Below are 15828 nucleotides of genomic sequence, written 5' to 3' on the forward strand. Positions count from 1 at the left end.
AAATTTGAGGCTCCAGGATTACACTATTACAAACACATCAGGACAAAACTGCATATGAAGATAATAAACATTATGTCTCCCTGGTTTCACTTTCTGCTTCTCCTTCATATACATACAGTATGTAGCCACACACAGCAGCCAATCAGAGGCCAACTGTAAAATAAAACATATTTAGTCACCAATCCTGCATTTATTGTATTAACCAATCTGGATCAAGATAAAGAAAGTTCATTCATTCATTCAAACCTTTATTTAAGCCTCAAAAATCATTGAGATTTCTCTCATTTACAATGATGTCGAGATACAGAGTTAAAAACAAAAGTGTTGGTACAGAGACATTGGTGGAGAGGAAAATGCACCAAAACACTTGGGGAAACTATGCTCCCTAAGGGTGTGCTCATTCTATTTGTTTAGAGAAAACAATTACAAAAGCACAGGAAATTAAATTTTTACAATGTAATCACAGTACAGTTGAATAGTGGTGATCAAGGGGAAGAAGGAGGTCAGATTCCCACTGGGGTCCTTGCTGGTGACCTTAACTGGTGGCACAGGCTTGCAGCGCCTCTTAGGATCAGTGGCTGGAGTATAAAGTCTTCCAGGCTTAGTGCTCTGAGGTTGCAAGATTCTCACACAACAAAGCTGCTTTTCACTCCGTAAACAAATACAGATCAGCGTACCAGAGGGTCATGCGAGAAGGGTCAGCTCAGAACCAGAGGATTCTCATGTTAGCTGCTCTGAAGTACAGAAAGCCCTTTCAAACCACAAACTTTCCACACATGTGGCTTTAACTTTTAACACCTCCATGATTGTTGCTCACTTAAAACAAGTGTGATTATGACTCAGTGCTTTGCGGTATCCATAAGCCAGATATGGATGAAAGGTTTTAATGGTAAATACCTGCATGTGTGCACACATGCACTCGCACACACACACACAGACTCAAGCCAAGACCCACATGTCCAAGGAACATTCACTTGAGGATTGCAGCTTTAGTTAAATATGTACAACTTCAGGGCAATTATCATTAATTAATTAATTAATTATTAATGCATCTTTTAATTATATTTTTATTAACCAATTAATTATTTTGTCTATAAAATATGAAAGGAGTCTAATATAACCTAATCCTGTATTTTATGTTATTTTATATGGTTACTGAATACATTTCTGCCATGTTTTTTTCTCCTCTGAAAAGTAAAAACAACTGACACTATGCCTGGATTACATTGATGATAATCAGTAGCAGATACTGGAGACCGCACTGCTATCTGAGGGACTTGTTGGCTAACACAACACTGACATCTAGTGGCTGAGGAGAAAAAACTGTAGCCATGACCTGACTATCCTAATCTGTGTGTTTTGGCAAATATTTTTATGGTTTTTGGGAAAAATGGGAAAAAAAATACGTGAAAAGTTAGGCATGATAAAAATCAAAATACTCAGGTCAAACTTTTCTACATACTAAGTCAAAATGATGAGATACAAAGTCAGAATTCTTGGTCAAAATTATGAGATAGTAAGTAAACTCGTGATTTTTAATTTTTTATCGTGCATAACTTTTCATATTTCTTTTCCTTTCCTGGCAGAAGTGGACATCCATTTTCCATATTCCATATGTGACGAGGATATTTGATTCATACAGACTTATTTTAAAATGTAAACCATGCTTTGGTGTTTCATTTGACTTCTTTAAGATTTCATTAAACTCTTCGTATGATTCCTTTAAACTATTGGAAGTCAAGGAAAAGGAACCCTGACACTTTTACAGAGCAATGCCACCCTGATTTATTTACAGCATTCTGAAGATGCAGTTATTATGAATGATGATAATAGATGATATAGTGGAAAAAGGCAAGCGTGTGTCTTCATCAAAAATAAAACTTTACACGTAACAAAATGTAGTGAGGGAAGAAGTATTCAGATCCTTTACTTCAGTAAAAGTACCAATACAGCAATGTAAAAATACTCGACTACAAGTAAAAGTCCTGCATGAAAAAATATAAAAGTACATGAGTATTGTCAGTTTGATGTAGTTAAAGTATTGCAGTAAAAGTAGTGGTTTGGTCCCTCTGACTGATATTTTATTATATATGACATCATAAGATTATTAATACTGAAGCATCATTGTGTAAGCAGCATGTTACTGTTGTAGCTGCTGGAGGTGGAGCTAGTTTGAACTACTTTATATACAGTTAGATAGTTTAATCCAGTGGTTCCCAACCTAGGGGTCGGGCCCCTCCAAAGGGTCAGCAGATAAATCTAAGGGGTCGTCAGATGATTAATGGGAGAGGAAAGAAGAAAAAACAAAGTTCTGATACACAAATCTGTTTTCAGTTTGTTTGTTTTTTTGTTTTTTTTTTTTAAACTTTTTCTCTAATCTTTGATTTTTGGTGAAATATTGGATCATTTGAACATTTATTGCAATGAAACCATGTACAGTACTTGAGTAAATGTTACCTTCCATTAGTGATTGAGTTGGATATATGTTTCAGCTTGTGAATGGTAATACTCCACTGTACACTGCTGACACAGAGGCAGAGATATTCCATCACTGCTGTTTTCCCTTTCTTCATCAAGAGTCCATAGACTGTATGGTCCATGCTCTTATCATACATCTATTGTATGGTCAAGTCATACAACAATACGCAGATCTGTGCAAGCAAAAATTGTCCTAAGTGTTATCTTAAAAAGTAATAGTGAACATATATTGCACCTATGAAAGCTTTATGTTCCCCCAGTCTTGCTTTTATCTGTTTAATATATATATATATATATATATATATATATATATATATATAAGCCACATATTATTCTTTAGCTTTCGATTCAGCTGTGACTGTTTCACTAGCATCCAGTGAATTGGCAAGGGTTGGAGAATAGGACTTTATGGACAGGCACACAATAGGCAGTATTCACTATCCAATACTGTAGAGATTTTGGAAAATCTTATTTACCGAAGAGCAGAAAAGACCAAAACACTTTGAGTACAGCGAGGCAGATTGGGAACAATTCTCTGACAGCTGTAATAAAGCTATTGAGGGGATAAATGGGGAAGGGAAAATAGATGAATGGAGTAACAGCTTATGTGAAATGATTATGTGCAGTGCATATGACTGCATCCCTATAAAGGAAAATCCTAAAAGGAAAATGAATGTACCATAGTGGAACAAAGCATGTGATAAAGCAGTCAGAGATGGGAATCGTACCTACAGAGCACTGAGGAAATGCCCAAAAGAGAATAGAGCAATAGAGAATAAAAGGTTGAGAGCCAAAGGCTAGGAGGAGATATAGCAGAAAACCAGGTGTAGAGATGTCAGTTGGTGAGATATGGCGAGCAGTGCACCGAATGTCAGGAAGTTTGAGGAAAACAAATAAGACACTAAGGCAACACATGTATAAACTTGAGGTAAATGAAGATAACACTGACAAAGCTGAAAAGGATGACGGTAGCTATGAGATCTTTTAGAGATGAGGTGATTCAGTGTCAGAGGAAATATTGGCTCTCATAAATAATACATAGAAAGAGGGAACTCTTCCTAGCTCCTGGAGGAAAGCAGTGGTGGTTCTAATCTTAAAACTGGGGAAGATGCTTCACAGCCAGGCAGGGTCATATAGGCCCATTGCACTGACAAAAATAATGGAAAGAATAGTCACTGATAGATTAGTGTTCAGGCTGGAGAAGGAGGGTTGGTTTACTCCAATACAAAGGGGCTTTCGTAGAGGGAGGAACACTGTTGATTCTGTGCTTTCCCTTGACTCTGAGATAAAGAAAGCCGTGGTAAACAAGGAGGGACTAGCGGCGATGTTTCTTGATATTGAGAAGGCATAGGACACGCTGTGGACGGGCGGGGTACGAGGGCGTAGGCTCAGTTGGATTCAGGACTTCTTGAAGAGCAGGATTACTCAAGTTAGGGTTTGAAATGTTAATTCTGATGGCACAGATAGGGATAATGGAACACCCGAGGAAGTGTAATCTGTCCAGTGCTATTTAACATTATGATAAATTAAATCTTTCAAGACATTGGAACCAGTTTTGAACTCTCCCTGTTTGCAGATGATGGAGCAATCCAGAAAAGAGGCAGAAATATGAAACAAACAACTGAGCGAATGCAGGTAGCCCTGAGCAAAATAGCTAATTGGGGTGAAAAATTAGAGTTCAAGATATAGTGGGGGGAAAAACGAAATACAAAATGTCATATTTGGTAATGAGAAAACTGAAAGACAGGGTTTATTTATGTATGGACAGGGAATTAAGAGGGTAAAAGAATTCATATTCTTGGGAGTGCACTTTGACAAAAGACTAACATGGAAAAAGTAGATACATTATGTTGTGACTAAGTGTGAAAAGGTGATAAATGTAAGTAGTTCATGGGGTGTTGGCCAGGTTACACAATTAATGATCGACGAAGCAATGACAAGGTCAAGATTAGATTATGGTTCATGATATGGAACAGCAGCCAAATAAAATCTAAAAAGGTTGGATGTAATACAGGCTAAGGCACTGAGAATATGTTGTGTTGAGAATAAGTAGTGTTAGATAATGTTGGATATTGCTTGGGAGTGGTGAGCAGGGACAATAAAGAAAGAGTGTTTCATTTTTAATGAGTCAAGAGGCAGAGAAGCTGGGATTGGGAGAGGTAGAAGTGACCCTCAGTATATCAGAAAGCATAAGAATACATGATAGTACTGCATATCTGGGCATGGTAAAGGACAGGGTAAAAAACTACTGGGAACATTATCTCCAGATTTATACAGATGGGGCTCAAGATCCCAAAACTGGAAAATCAGGCTTTGCCTTTTTCATCCCAGACCATGAAACTATAAAGCTCAAATGACTGTCTGAGAGGGTTTCGGTATATACAACAGAACTAGTGGCTATAGTATGGGTACTACAGTGGGTAGAGGAGGTCAGGCTGAGGAGGGCAGTCATATGATCAGACTAATGACACTGAAAGAAAACAAGTTAGGGGCCCGCCCAGACCTTGTGGTGGAGCTGTTGGTTCTGTTGTATAACAGGTCGAGATTCGGTGGGGTTTTTTTGGGTGCCAGCCCATGTTGGGGTAGAAGGGAATGAGGCAGGAGACATGGCAGCTCAAGGGGCACTGAGGAGAGACACTGATCTGAGTGTATTCATCGGGATATCTGAATGTAGATCTATCATTAAGGAATACATAACAGCTGGGTGGCAGAAACGGTGGGAAAATGAAAAGAAGGGCTGTAATTACTTCTCAATATAAAAGAGTGTGAAGACAGAGCGTTGCTATCTAGGCAACGATATATCATGACACACTGTCATTTTGACCCGACTAAGACACTGTGGATTAGCAGGGGATCTATAGTGAGGATGGGCAAGCATGAAGATGGACTGTGTGGAACCTGCAGAAAACAACAAACTGTTAAACACCTACTTTTGGCATGCAGCCTATATGTAGAGCACAGAGCACAGTTATGTACTACATTATCATGTATGGGAATACAGACGGTCACAATGAGATACCTTCTTAATCCCACCGAGAACCAATCAAGGACTGTGAAAGCAGTGCTTGAATTCATTGTCGCAACAGGATTACACCATTGAAAATAGACATACCCCGAACTGAATAGAAGCTCACACACACACACACACACACCACACACACACACACACACACACACACACACACACACACACACACACACACACACACACACCAATCTTAATGCTTGTACTTTGATGCTTTGGCAATATTGTTCTTGAAACCTTCATGCCAATAAAGCCCTTTGAACTGAATTGAATCGAACTGCAGCCTAATCCCGACCTGCGGGAGGCAGCAATGTCCCGCAATGCATCTTGCCTGCCGGAAATGCACAAGAAGAGGAAGAATAAGGAGACGACCCAGAAGACGACGAAGAAGACGGAGAGACAGAAGACCGAGGAAGACATCAACAGAGACGGAACCATGGTCTCCGGTGTGGTGCTGTTTCTCTTGACGGTTGCCTCTGTCTGTGGAAAAGCTGCAGCAGAAGGAAAACTAGTCTATGTGACTGTGGTGAGTCTTTTTAAAATATGTGGTGTAGTGCTGCGTTTTTGGTTTGGAGAGACGTTTACGGAACTGCATTCAAAATGTATCAAGTTTTGTGTTGTCTTGGCTTATCTGTAAACATGAATATCAGCCAAAACATGAATTTAGTCAGGGTAAAATAGTTGGGGTCCTCCAGTGTATTCGGCTTATTTATAAACCACAAAGAAATAGTTATCTTTAAAAGGCACATTTTTGTGTTTGGTTTACACCGCTCGCTAGTAATTAATGCTTTCCAGTCTGACCCGTTGTAAAAGTGGACATTGTCTTGAAATAAGAGCAGAATTCACTTTGAATTAATATAACTAATTTGTAAAGTGCATAAAAAAGGTAAGGCGTGATTTGAATGCAATTGTGTAAGACATTATTAAACGACCAAAGACAGTCTTTTCACAAAGAATACAACAGGAAATGTCAGCAAGTATCAAGATGACACTTGAAATAAATCATTTGAAGTCTTCTTAGCTCTCATGTTAACGTTAGTCCTGACAAACACGTGCCAGCCTCACCTGTTTGACCTGCCAGTTTGAACAGATAATTATTCAAGTGTTTGGAATGAGCAAGAGCAACAACCATTGTCATTTTTTCCCCATTATTATAAACTCATCCTGTCAGGTGACTTAGTCAGCTGCACAAACAAAACAAAAACCAAACCCCGCTGTGGACTGGATTAGCAAGCCTAATATTTTTTACGTAAAAGCTGATATTTTCTGGGTCATATCTCATATCTGAGGCTGAGCTGGTCAAATTGATAATGATTTGGGTCATCATGTCCCCTATCCTCCTATTATCTCTGCTTGGGTCTTTTCCTGCATCCAAGAAAAAAAAAAACACAGGCGCATATTCATAAAGCACTTGCTCAAGTATTTGCAGATGCAGCATCTGCCCTTCCCAGCGGACCTGTTCACTGCTCACCAGGAATGCCAGCTTGCCTCAGGCAGGAAAGTGTAGCGCAAGTGTAGTCAAGGATACAGAAGTTATTGTCTTGTCAGAGCAACAATGAGCTATATACACTGATGACAGCGCAAGATGATGAATACAAACATAGTTCTGAGGATGGGACACAAGCAAACAAATTTCAAACTGTAGGAAGAACAAAACGTTGCTTGATCTCAGTGCTCAGAACACTTTCTTTCTTTCTTCATTTCTCTGTATTTGTCCTAAAGTAAAATATGTTGTGATAATATTCTTCTGTGACTGCTTAAGGATGAAAATCATATACAGTAATGAAAAAGTACTATTGATTATTTAGTCAAAATTGAGCTGCAAATATCGAATGTTAAAAAGTTCATTCCAGGTAATGTTTCTGTTTAGCAAATGTGCTGAAAAATGCTTCGTGACTTGCTCTAGAAACATTTTCTGACACAATATTAAGATTAGATTCGACAAAACTCTTGTTGTGTTAATATGTTAATATGTGATATTCTGACATTAATTATAAATCGACTCTGGCTGTAGGATCACTCGGTTCTCTTCCTTGCGCTCTTCTATTCCTCTTAAGTGTTACAGACATGGATCTGTCAGGGACGTGAGAATTGAAATAGCATTGGACACAGTCATGTTCTACCTTGTTAAAGCCATGACAGCAAGCATCTTGCATGTCACTGTGTTTAAAATATGAGGCTTTTTTAGGTTAAGGTCAGGAGGCACAATGAATGTTGCAGCTGATCATCTGTCAGCTCTGGAAGAAGTACAACATTGTTTTTTTTTTAATATGAAAGCTGTTTTGGTGGATGTTGTTGCAGCTATTTAGTGAGAGCAATGTCTTTTCTACTAAATGGACCCTTTCTTTGAAACAGTTTCCTACAAGATAGCCATGCATTGGATTGTGGGGCAGATAAGATTAAGAGTTTTAAAGGGATAATCCATCCGTAAATAGAATTTGCACACTTTTTCAGCTATTTTGAATAGCCCGGTCATGCATGCATGACTGCTCGCAACACCAGGAAACCGGAAACCCACATTTCTCTGTAGTGGCTAGAAGACCGAAAGTTGAAACTGTTTTGCTTGAATAGGCAGGAGATGTGTTGGCGTCTAGTAACAACGCCAGTTGACTGGAGACAGATATTACATTTAATATACACCACAGTTAGGGCTCAGTACATGACTTCCCTATTTATTACCAAAGCAGCAGTTTCAAGTGTGGGGCCCCGCTCATCAACGCAGTTCCTGAAAATGTTCCTGTACAGTATATTGAAACTATTTATGATGATTTTAAAGGCCTACCATGTTTGGAACCTTTATGTTTGTCTTGATGACTTGTGAATAGACATAATGATGTCTGACAAACACAATAGATCTTTACTGTCAGCTGACTGGATTTTGTAACTGCCAGTGACACAGATAAAACTAGGAAGAAGGTTTTGGCTTGATTCTATTTCAGAGGGGAACATGTTGTTTACAAATGTTACACAGAAATTCTCTTTGTGTCACTCAAAGGCCGAATGATGAGCAGCGATATCACATTATACAAATATCCACAATGTCGTATGCACTCTTTTTACATATGCAAAATACCGAAAGATACTGCAAACAGAAGCAGAGACAGTGTGTCACGTGTTAGTGGAGCATTAGCTGACATCTCTCCTCTCTTCCCCTGCAGTTGTTTCGACATGGTGACAGATCACCAGTCAAAGCCTATCCGACCGACCCACACCAGGAGAGCGACTGGCCACAAGGCTTCGGACAGCTCTCACAGGTATAATGAATATTTCTGACTGTTAACCTGCTATTTTCTTTTTTAATGAGATTTCATTCTGATGTTCCGAAAATATATCAACCAACATCATATATACTTCACATAAAGACCCCAGAAACAAACCCACAAAAAAACCCTCCTGCAATTTTATGTAGCTTACTCACAGCTAGTAACTATATTTCTCCCCATTTAATTTTGGATTTCCAGTGCTTAAGTATAATTTTTTTTACTATGCAATTCATACAAGTGATGAAAAAAACTCCTCTGATACCTCACTGTGTTGTTTAGTATTTCCTGAAATAAACAAACTGATTAGAATTGAAATAGATCATTTTATTAGTGTCTTATCTCCACTGTTATTCCTTTTCATAGTAATTTGTACTGCACTTTGGTCAGCTCCAGTTGTTTTTATATGTGCTCTATAAATAGACTTGACTACAAGTATAAAAGCTTAAAATTTTGTAATGTGACATTTAGCAACCGTGTGGAAGGAAATGAAGGATTTCCTAAACAAATCTGATCTGACCAATGCAGAATTTCTTAACTATATAGAAATCTAATAAATCAAACTTTGATTTACACTCATTTGGAGGGAAATTTAGTTTGATTCAGAAATAGATACTAACTTAGCTGGTAAAGTTAACAGAATCTTGCAGAAATACTACGCTGTAGAGACATTGTTAAAATCTGAAATGCGTAATTGGAATCAAGGTTTAAAGGTGCAATATGTAAGATTTGGCCACCTGCTCCAAACAAATAGGGGGCAGCATATCACCAGAAAACACAATATTAGATGAAGACGAAGGAAACATTACAATCAAACAAAAAATATCATTGTGAATGAAAATATAAAATAATGTCTTGAAATTATTTTACCTTGGATAAAGTTCACAAATATAACAGAGAACTGCAGAGTTACAGATTCATTGTTGCAGACTCTTTGGTTATATTGAGGGAGAATCTTAATTTTAACGTGCGATTTTCATGTTATTGTCCTACGTCAAACTTCTGTTCAAAGCTTAGCTACACCCATTGACGCCATCAGGATTGAAATGTCAGTTTGCCTTTCCATCACTCTGTTTGTGTGTGTTTTTCAGGAGGGTATGAGGCAGCATTATGAGCTGGGACAGTTTTTGAGGAAGCGATACAAAGGCTTTCTCAACGAATCCTACGACAGACACGAGGTAGACGTACTCTCCTCTCCCCTTTCAGACCACATGCCACCTAACAGACAGATGATGATTCATATTAACTCTGAGGAGAAGGGGCCTCTTGCCATATTGGTGTGAATACAGGGTTCCCACTGGTGCTGAAATTCCTGGAACATGATGGAAGTTTGACAAATGTCCTGACCTAACCAAAATCTGTTATGAACTCTCCTCATAAAACTCTCCAGTGTATTCAAACACATTTATCCATCTTTAAGATTAAATGACAGTTTTACCTGCTGGTAAATGAATTTGATCCCTCACTCCTTTGTCCTCAGATCTCAGTTCGCAGCACAGACTACGATCGCACTCTGATGAGCGCCGAGTCTAACCTCGCAGGTCTGAAAAACTCTTCTGAATCCTCTTCCCACTACGTCTCTCTCTAGCGTTCCTCCTCACCTTAATAATCTGCATCATTCTGTCTCTCGCCGTCATCAAGGTCTCTACCCCCCCAGCGGTCGGCAGGTCTTTACAAAGGACTTACAGTGGCAGCCGATACCTGTGCACACCGTGCCGCAAAGTGAAGAGAGGGTATGCATGTAACAGTTGTAGTTCTCCTTGTTATAAGTGATTCAGTGCTCTCTGTCTGAACTTTCTGTCTTTTTTTCTTAGCTTCTCTCGTTTCCTTTGGGAAACTGTCCTCGCTACAAACAGCTGATGAATGAAACCGAACACACAGAGGCGTTTCTCAATATCACCAAAACATACCAGGTGCAGTCTCTTCTTTAGTCTGAGAACATACAGTAGAAGTAATATTTTTTAAAATGATGATACAGATGTTGATGAGTGGTCACAGAGCTTATTGTGTTCTTCTCTTCAGGACATTATAAATCTGGTGAGGGATAAAACAGGACTGAATAAGACTAATGTGGAATCAGTCTGGAGCGTGTATGACACACTCTTCTGTGAGGTGAGAACGTACACACACACACACACCAGTAAAAACAGTATAGACACGTCTGACTTGTTTTTATAAAACCAGCATATTCGTGTCATTAACCTCTCTGTGAAAGTCCAACCTTGTGAAAGAGCTCATCTCTGGGAAAGTTTTTCTTTTGCAAAAAAATCCTTTCACATGACTTTCTCTAGAGTTATGTCGAAACAATGTTGAATTGAACCAGACGTAGCAACAATTGCATAATGAGAATTTGTCATTTGAACATTACAATGCATGAAATGTACATAAGAACATGATGTGTATATATTTGGATTGAAACAAACAATTATTAGTTTATATTTGACAAAAATCTGCTTTATGTGAAATTTCAGTTTCATATCATTGTTAAAATATGTTTCAGGTGGGATATTGTGGCAAGTTAGAGTCAAATACAAGCACTATTATTCAAGATAACTTCTAAGATCGAAGAGTTAAAAATCACCTCTCTAAATTGTTGTCACAAGAGGTTTGAATATGAGCTGAGAAGTTTATTCAGGTTTTGTGTAAATGTCTGGTGGGTGTAGCTCACTAAATGTCACGTGTGTTGGTTTTAGTCTCGGATTACCTCACCAGTTTTGAGGAACACGCAGACATTTTGGCAAGCCAGCTGTTTGAGGAACTGCACTGTGCAAATAGTAGCAGTTTCACATCTGGGTTTTTTTTTTCTCTTGCCTTATCTCGCTCACAAAGGTCTGTGTGTGCGTTTCAGCATGGATCTTAGTAGACGACATCAATATCTCTGATGTTGATGACATTTTCTGTGTCTGAGGGATTTATGAATCAAATACACAAAATCGAGCAAGATCTCATGTATGAGCTAAATATGAAACGTGGGGTAACTGGGTCACTGAGCAGCCACAGAACGGTTGAGCAACAATGTGAGAGATGGTTGCAGCGAGGAAGAGAGTGCAGGCGGAGGACTGCTGGCAAATTGCGAACAAGAACAAAAATACAGAAGTCAACTTAATTACTGCTTCATTAAAACTGTTGGGACATGTGTATTTTATGTTTCATGGTGTGTGTGTGTGTGTGTGTGTTTGTCTGTGCATTCAGTCCCGTCACAACATGTCCGCTCCTGACTGGGTGACTCCTGACGTCATGGAGAAACTCAGAATACTCAAAGACTTTGGATTTCAGGTAAAAGCAGTAGTTATTTATTGATGTGTCATTCTGGATATTTGGAAACAAAAGTGTTGTAATGTAATGATATTATTTGATGTGTAATTTCCACAGGTCATGTTTGGGGTCTACAAACAACAGGACAAGAGCCGGCTGCAGGGAGGTATGTGTGTGTGTGTAGCTGTAGTTAACTTGAGACTTGCCATACAAGATCAACAGGAAAGTTCTGTCTTCAGAGAGACAAAAGTATTCCTGGTTTCATTTATTATTTTGCATTAAATCTATGCCTTTAGCTTGTTTTTCACTGTCACATGTCGTTTTTGACATTTTGACATTTTTATATAATTTTGTGTGGGATTGACTCAAAATCAGCTACACTGTCAGGGCTCAAGGTTCTCAGGCACCATGTCTGATTTCAGGCATAGAGCAGTTTTAAATACATATAATACTTCATTCAATACATTGTCCACATTTCCTCCTGGACAACTTTTCATGCTAGCATATCTTTTCTTGCTTTAATCCCTGCAATGTGTGTGTTCATGGTAATAAAGGAACATGTCACCCAGTGCAGCAGTGCGACTCATTGATGAGTTCTATGGCACAGAGAAATAAGATTTATCAGGCTTTGAATACACACACAATACTGGTTGGTTTTAGTTTTTTGATGGGATTTGTTGACAGGAAATAAAAAATACATAATATCTCCAGCCTTCATTTAAAATGAAATGGGGACATAAGTATCGCTGTCTGTCTTTCAGGTTTACTGCTGAGTGAAATAGTGAAGAATCTTTCCAAGATGGCCGAGCCAGAGTCAAAAGAGCGACTGAAATTGATGATGCTGTCAGCGGTGAGATAGTTAATAATAATAATACTGTCACTACAAGAACACCAAAAGTAATATTTGTACGTACTATTTGATTAACATATCATATCTGACGTGTGTGTGTGTGCTTGTGTGTGTTCCACAGCACGACACCACTGTAGCTGCTCTTCAGGCCAGCTTGAATGTGTTCAATGGAAGACAGCCGCCATATGCCTCCTGTCAAATATTTGAGCTGTACAAGGATGACAACGGGTAAAACACACACACAGAATAAACTTAAGACACTCACTCAAGTATAATACTAACACACACAGACATCATGTGATGATGAGGAGCCGGTATCAGGAAAAAAAGGAAGATAATATGCTAAGTGGAATAAATAGATGAGACTTTTACTTTATTTGTGGGTCAGAACTGCTGATAATGGACAATAAACATATTTAAATCATAAAACTGACACCTTGTATCTGTTTCTGTCTTTGTGTCCATCCAGTTCTGCCTCTGTATCAATGTTTTACCGGAACGACAGCACAGTGGACGCCTACCAGCTTCAGTTACCAGGCTGCACCCTTGACTGCCCCCTAGAGGATTTTGTGAAAATTACAAAGCTCTCTATTTCAGATGACAGGGAGAAAGAGTGTCAACTGCCATCAGCTGGGAACGACAAAGGTGAGCTGTCAACACAAACACTGAAGCTCAAAACTCATGGCTGCTGGTATGAAAATAAGGTGGTTGTGTCTCTGTTGATCCATTCTCTTCATTCCTCCTTCCTCTCCTCTCTCCACATCTGTCCTTTGCCTTCTTTTCGGTGATTAGAGGTGATCATCAGTCTGGCGGTGTCTGGATGTCTGCTGTTCCTCCTCATCTCCGTCCTCCTCTGTGTCATTTGCTGGCAGAAGGAGCCAGTGAGCAGCCGGGGTTACCACCACGTGATCAACCATGAAGTCGGAGAGGAGTCCTGACAGAAGCACAGGCTCCTCCATCAGAGAGGTACAAGCCTTGCAACATGGGACAGCAGTGACGACAATGAACTCTGAACTCTGAAACATTTTGTGATGTCTTCATCAGCTCTGGTTCGGGACTCACAATGATACAATTTTTTTTTGTGAGTTTCCATCCATAATGGGTCCAAATGACCCTGTTTCAGGGAAGAATGAGAAACACTTCAATTTAGGATTTTAGAGAAGCTTTTACAAACTGTTCTATCATCACTATAAACTAATGTGATGAGTTATGGGTGGGACACGGAGAGACCAGGACTGATTTCTACACCGAGAAAAAACAGCAGGGAAGATATTTTTGTCATCTGAAGCACCTGCTGGGTTCCCACGTGGGCTGAAATGAATGATTTCAACTTCAACGTTCAGTCATTCACATTTTGGGACTGGAACGACTGCAGAAAAGTTTAGAAAGTCGGCGCAGAAAATTTTGAACTATGTGACAATAATCTGAATATATGTTGGGGAAACGGTGTGTTCTTGGTGATGTCGATGCAAATGCTTGATAAATCAAAGTAACTGTAGCCCAAATAACACGTTACCTTACTACTAAAGACCTAAATTTATGACCTAATTTCAACTCTAAATCAAAGTCCAGAATGCTTCAGGAACTGATCTGGTTCTTCTGGTTCTTCAGATTATTTTTTAAACGAGCAAGATTACATTTATTTTGTATGTGTGTGTGTAATTGCAAATTCATGAGTATTGCCCATGTGTGCACAGATATATTCATGAATCTGCATATCATTCTGCTTGTGGGGGGTGTGTGAGTGTGTGTTTGTTGATCCAGGGGCCTAATGACCATGATGCCTTAAATATTTGTAATAATGGGGTGTGCATTTTGTTTCGATTTTGGTTTGTTTTTTGTTCTAATGTAAGGCACAAAATGCATTTTTGTAGGATTTCAAGTTTTTCATGTGAACTCCTTCAGCAGCAGGGTGACAGCAAGCATCCGCCCTCAATTGTCCTTTAAGCAAGACACTAAAACACCAGCTCAAGGGTGACTTAGCTGAGCCTGACACTTTTTCTTTCAGTCACAGAAACCAAGTGCTTATAGATTTTAGTTTTATTCAGCTTCCATTGTGAACAGAATATGATTTCAGATTGTTTTCATTGTGAATATCTGGGAAGATTGGAAACTCTGAAAATCTTTTGTGTATTTTTGAATTTTAAATGCAGCTTTTAAATGCAAGTAAACAGGTATTTTATACTGTTATCATGAAAAATCAGAAACTCTATCCCTAAGCTTCATCTCATACAGTTTTAGTAAAAGATAACATTCACTTTAAACCACAACATTGAAGTCTCCTAATTTAGTTCACCTTGAGTCTTCTGGTTCAGGATTCAGATTACCGTGAATTTTATATTACAATAAGAGAAAACTGACATGAAGAGAAACACCCAAAAATTGAGCTCAGTGATATTTGCTGAAAAATTAAGAACATCTGTCACAATTGTAATATTTAATGCATTGAACTTGTTTGTCAGTGTTGTGTGGCCCCACTCAAAATTGTCATTTCAATTTCCTTTCATGCTTAACAAAATCAGACTTTGAGAATATGTTTGTAAATGTTTTGGAGAAATAAAATGATCTATTATTGTGAATCTTGTTTGTAGATCTGGAAAAAGGATGACATCTCTTTGTACATTTCTATTCATAACATGCTTAACAGATTCTCAGTTTGTGTATTTTGTGTAATTGTAAGTTATGTAAAATATGTGTACGTCTCAGACAACAGCAACAAAACTCGGCCATATTTTGTAGTGAGTGGGCCAGCTGTCGTCTTGACTTAACTCAGATGTTCCTCATAAACTTGTTAACTGGTAAATTCAACCACATGACCAGCTGCAAATATTGGTGGGAAAAAGTCAGAGCCGGTCAGACCCGCATTTGCAAATACAATAAGGACATTCAAAGTTCATCTGTGCACAGTGTACTGATCACATTTGTCCTACTGTACATCCGACCAGTAAACTATCTTAAAT

The 15828-nt window shown here is 38.7% G+C and overlaps 1 protein-coding gene across 2 annotated transcripts; it reads left to right on the forward strand.

Moving 5' to 3' along the window:
* The first annotated feature begins 5870 nt into the window (after positions 1-5870).
* On the forward strand, positions 5871-15447 carry acp2 (acid phosphatase 2, lysosomal). 2 transcript variants are annotated; one of them, XM_042404833.1, is made up of 13 exons: positions 5871-6029; positions 8662-8757; positions 9855-9941; positions 10244-10304; positions 10405-10496; positions 10578-10676; positions 10786-10875; positions 11956-12039; positions 12136-12184; positions 12780-12868; positions 12990-13096; positions 13338-13513; positions 13661-15447. In XM_042404833.1, the coding sequence occupies exons 1-13, from the start codon at positions 5940-5942 to the stop codon at positions 13804-13806; spliced, it is 1266 nt and encodes a 421-aa protein (XP_042260767.1). In that variant the 5' UTR covers positions 5871-5939; the 3' UTR covers positions 13807-15447. The 2 variants fall into 2 exon arrangements, with proteins under 2 accessions (XP_042260767.1, XP_042260768.1); XM_042404834.1 differs by having other exon boundaries at positions 13741-15447.
* Positions 15448-15828: the final 381 nt, after the last annotated feature.

The sequence above is a fragment of the Thunnus maccoyii genome, chromosome 24 (assembly GCF_910596095.1).
Source record: "Thunnus maccoyii chromosome 24, fThuMac1.1, whole genome shotgun sequence".
Taxonomy (NCBI): domain Eukaryota; kingdom Metazoa; phylum Chordata; class Actinopteri; order Scombriformes; family Scombridae; genus Thunnus; species Thunnus maccoyii.

Bases quoted from the DNA above. Each gene is read 5' to 3' on its own strand.
- acp2 (XM_042404833.1), top strand. From the start codon at position 5,940: ATGGTCTCCGGTGTGGTGCTGTTTCTCTTGACGGTTGCCTCTGTCTGT. The intron at 8,758-9,854 runs GTATAATGAATA...TGTGTTTTTCAG, and splicing joins GCTTCGGACAGCTCTCACAG to GAGGGTATGAGGCAGCATTA. The intron at 10,876-11,955 runs GTGAGAACGTAC...CTGTGCATTCAG, and splicing joins ATGACACACTCTTCTGTGAG to TCCCGTCACAACATGTCCGC.